Source organism: Hakea prostrata, unplaced genomic scaffold, assembly GCF_041222555.1.
Source record: "Hakea prostrata isolate BN-2017 unplaced genomic scaffold, UWA_Hpros_2 contig_156, whole genome shotgun sequence".
Taxonomy (NCBI): Eukaryota; Viridiplantae; Streptophyta; class Magnoliopsida; order Proteales; family Proteaceae; genus Hakea; species Hakea prostrata.
In genome coordinates, this window is record NW_028291275.1 from 106,424 (window position 1) to 111,016 (window position 4,593).

Below are 4,593 nucleotides of genomic sequence, written 5' to 3' on the forward strand. Positions count from 1 at the left end.
CTATACCATATGCAACCCTACCATGAATGATACGCCAGTAAGATTGTGTCTCTTACAGCTCTCAATTGTCTTTTGGACGCCCACCAGTCATGTCTATTGGTATTATGGGTCACTCTGCTTCAATGTCGTAGTTGAAAGGTTTCCTAGCCATGCATATAGATAATCATAACATGCACACACAGATCTGTATGTCATGTAGGAGGTACCAAGGGCAACAACCTAAACCACAATCCCTGATATATTTGTGGATATTGCTGCAACTATAATAATTCCTAGCCCAACATGCTTTCCAATACGGATAACTAAACGGTTAAGAAACAATGTGACAAGTCTACCATAATGATGCACCCTATGTATGCATGTCCTAAACAGCACGTATAAAAGCATTACAGCACATCATAAGCTTACATTTGAAAGCATATGAAAAACTTAAGGATCAATCCAAGCATATGTAAATTGTTTCCCTCACCTGAACAATTGTCACAAACCTTTGAATCAAATCCAAACTTCTCGAAAATCTACACTAGGAAGTAATTGGTATTCCTAGGAACATGTACATATAACTAGAATTAGGCTTTGGGATCAATCAGGCCAAACAGATAACCAATCACTAGGACAGCAAGAGGGGCAGTTATTATAGGGTTACAGGTATTCCATTGTGCTTAGTGGAATTAGAGTGGAGAGCGATGCAAGTGATTGTTTTCTAATTTTTTTTTTTTTTGGTAGAAACGGATTCCCAGCTTGCAATTAAAAGGAAAACTGATCAAAATTATCAATCTCAGAATTTTCTGCAATTTTCTCCACTTTCTACTTCATCAATAGATTACTCACACTCTAGGGAAGAGAGTCCTACTCCAAAAATGTCAATGAAACATTACTTCTGTTTTTTTCCCACTTTGGTGGAGTAATAGATAGTTCGTGGATGAATAAAATTATCTGTGTACTCAATTTGTTTCAGATCAATTGAAAATGACCAACAACCAGATGAAAAGAGGGAAGAGGATGTCTTTCTCCCTATATTTTGATGAAAATATCTTGTACAACATCCTGAAGACAATCGAGGCTGACACTTTGTATAACTTGAGGGTGGTATGCAAGAACTGGTACGACCTTATATTTGATCCAGCATTCGCCAATTCCAACCTCACTTATGCAGAACCTGGTATCCTGACCCAAATCCAAGGGCAAGATGGTTATTCCATGAGTTTTATGAAGATGGAAAAAGGAAAGGTGAAAGTGCAGAATTTAAATATGAATTTCCAGGTTCCCATACTTGCTTCATGCAATGGCCTTGTTGTGGTCAAAAACTTCCCAGAACCTGGGGATTTATCAGTTGGTAACCTTCTCACTAGAAAAGGTATGATATTGCCTCTACGTACTTGCTATTTACCTGCAGGCGATGCTTTTGGGTTCACATATATTCCGCAAACAAGAGAATACAAGATCGTGAGCCAGGTGTTTAACAGAAATACCTTTGCTTCTACTTACAAGATACTGACTCTTGGTTCTGATGAATGGAGACAAGTAAATTGGCCTCGGTCGGCTTCGCGTCTCAAAAAACCTGTTTCCATTGACAGATTTGTGCATTCAATAGTTTATAATAATGGTAAAGACTCCCTGTTTTCCATAAACACTGTTGATGAAACTTCTCATCTGATGGCACTTCCTGAAATCCAACAACGTCATGCAAGATGGAATCATAATCGTCTAATAGATCTTGGAGGGGTTTTATCATTTGTTGCAGTGAGTGGTAGTAAAGCTGAAGTGTGGGTCTTGGAAGAGATGGAAGTTCTTTCTGAGAAACAATGGATCAAAAGACATGAAATCATCCTCCAAGTTCACAGATTCGGCCGTAATGATTTGCTAGAATGTCTCCAGCCAATTGGTAGCCTTGAAAATGGAAAGTTAATATTATTTGCTCGGGGATATCCATCAATTGGTTCTTGCTGTTATCTAGCTAATCTTGAAATTGAACAGGTAAGGATGCTACCACATGTTCAGGTGAATGCAGATCATTGTATGCCGCACCTGAGAAGCCTTATTTCATGCAAATCATGGTAGAAGAGAAATGTTGTAACTGTCTTTATGATGATACCTTGCAAGATTGAAATATTAGTATGGTAAGGATTCCCAATAATTAAACTTCTTTGAAGATCTTTAGACAAGCAAGCTATATCAGCTGTATGAGACTGCAAGCAGCAACTTTGCATGTTTAATGTGCTTGGGTTTGTTATCTTTCAAATTTTCAGAGCTTTAATTAAATATTATTTTGTTTTGGAGATTGTGTGAGAAATTTGATCTTGTAACTGTAGCTTTCAATTATGCTATTATGGGATTTGATGTTGCTAGGGTTATGTGTGCATTTTACATGAGATGTGTTGGGAAGACCACAATATAGGTTTTGAATTTTGAGGAAAGAGACCCTTAGGGGTCTTCTGCTTGGAATTGTTGGAGTATTGAGATTTAGCTAGGTGATTTCCTTATGTATTTTTATTCTTTTTTTAATATAAATGATCTTCTAGTGAAAACAGGTATATGGGTAATGATTTTTGTTGTCCAACAACAACTGATCCATGACGGTTTAAGGTACAAGCCTGTTGAAGTTCGTACTAATTATTAGGGATAGTAGGGAACAGTGATGTCTTCATTTAACATATTTTTAGATACTGAAACAAATTTTGTTCCCAAATTTTAAGACTTCATTAGAGGCACCAAGAAATAAAGCTTTAACGGAACAGTCTACCAATTTGTTGTACATTCTTTCTTTCTTCTTCTTCTTTTCATTTATTTTTTTTTTTTTTAATAGGTTGAAACTATTGGTATCGCCTTGTCCTCTGCAATTGATTAACAATAAAATAATTAAAGTGAATAAAACAAGCAAGAGAGACACAACATACAAGATTTATAGCGTTTCGATCACAATGAATCTACACCTATTCCCTTTTAAACCTTTAGTAGGATTCCACTAATGTATCTCTTTTTTAGTATGGAGAACACCTCTCACAGTCTCTAGATCAAGGCAAGAACACTAAAATATAGATAAGAATTTAAATGCATGTAAACACTTACAAATACGTCAGGGCGTGGCACTATCTCTTCACATAGATGAATGAGTGAATACAAAACTTTGATGGTCTCCAACTTCCTATCTCTATCTTGAGATCAACACTTACAACTTTCTTGAGAAAGGGAATGAATCTCTAAAGAGATCTGGCTATTTTGTAGACTAGTTGGCTAGAGCAAATGCACAACTATGAGGGCTATAATCACTGTGGAAATCATGTCTTGCAGAGTCACTAAGACCCCATTTATAGTCAAAATTTAGGTTTAAACTGGGACCATACGGACAGAAAATGGTCAGTATCTTTTCACTTATGGTCTACCTGCTCAATATTGCCATTAGAAACTAGTCACTGTAAGCCTACTGGCCTGATGGTCGATCCATGGAGGACCGTGACATACTGCGGTCTAGCAGTCGACCAGGAGGCTTGAACCTTTCTGTGAGCCTTCTGGAATGCTGACGGTTGATTTGGCCATTTTGGTTCATGGTCGACCGCGATCAGTCAGTGGACATCTCTCTGGGGTTTTCTATAAGTAATTTTGGACCTCATTTTACACCCCTAAAGACTGACTGCATAGACTCTTTACCCAGATGATTAGCTTTACAAAATCACGAACTTAGAAATTGCATGAATTTACATGTCTTCCTATTCCATATGCATGGTCATTAAGCATGGTTTCTTCTTCATTCTTGAGTCTTTGACTTGTACTTGAGTGGGCTGGTCCATTCTTTGGTCCTCCATGTCTTGATTCCTCTATCTTGGTCTTCGTGTGCCACTTGAACTGCTTCAATGCAATGTATGCTCTCTTATTGAGTGTTTCATCTTGTATTGTATTCAGGAATCACTCTCCCCCCTTATTCATTAGGGCACTGAACTAGAGGGATATTGAATTGTTGCGGTTAAACAAGTATATTGGTAGATCATTGTTGTACGTGTTTGTAATCATCAAAATCATATGAGGGCAATTGGGTCATTTCCTTGACAGCAAGGCATAAGACATAGATGTTACACACTTCGATTGACCAAGAAACTAAAATTCATATTGCTCCATTTATTTTGGCATCATTTGAAAAAACTACTGGGGAAGATCTCAATATTGCTAGACTAGGTGTCTTGACGTGGTGATGTCTGTAGTGCCCAACATTAGATGGACTCCTCATGGAATCTATTAAATCTCAGCTGAAACATGTGCAGCTTACACCAACTTAAGTGAAATAACCATTTTTTTCCTTAATCCGAATCGAACCATTCTTTGTGCTGTTGAAAATGGAGTCTCACGTGGCGTCCATCCAATGCTAAGCACCACAAGGCAGCACCATGTCTAAGGCACCAGCCTAGCAGGCTCTAAAAATCCTTATATAATGAAAAAAGATACCTTTTATTTACTACGAGGATCTATATCTGTCACAAAATAGGTTCTTGTAAATGTAACCTAGAGGGCAAATAGATTACTACTAGACGGTTAGGCAAAAAATTTTCGGTTTATTGCAAATTCAAAATTAAATTGGCAAATGGAAGTAAATTTTTCTAA

General features: G+C 37.3%; 1 protein-coding gene across 1 annotated transcript; it reads left to right on the top strand.

The window, feature by feature from the left end:
- Nucleotides 1–969: 969 nt before the first annotated feature.
- On the top strand, nucleotides 970–1,977 carry LOC148998751 (F-box protein At5g49610-like; the record flags this gene model as incomplete). The annotated part of the gene is made up of 1 exon (XM_089141740.1): nucleotides 970–1,977. A coding segment is annotated over exon 1 (1,008 nt), but the record flags the coding sequence as incomplete, so codon positions are not given.
- Between the last annotated feature and the right edge of the window lie 2,616 nt (nucleotides 1,978–4,593).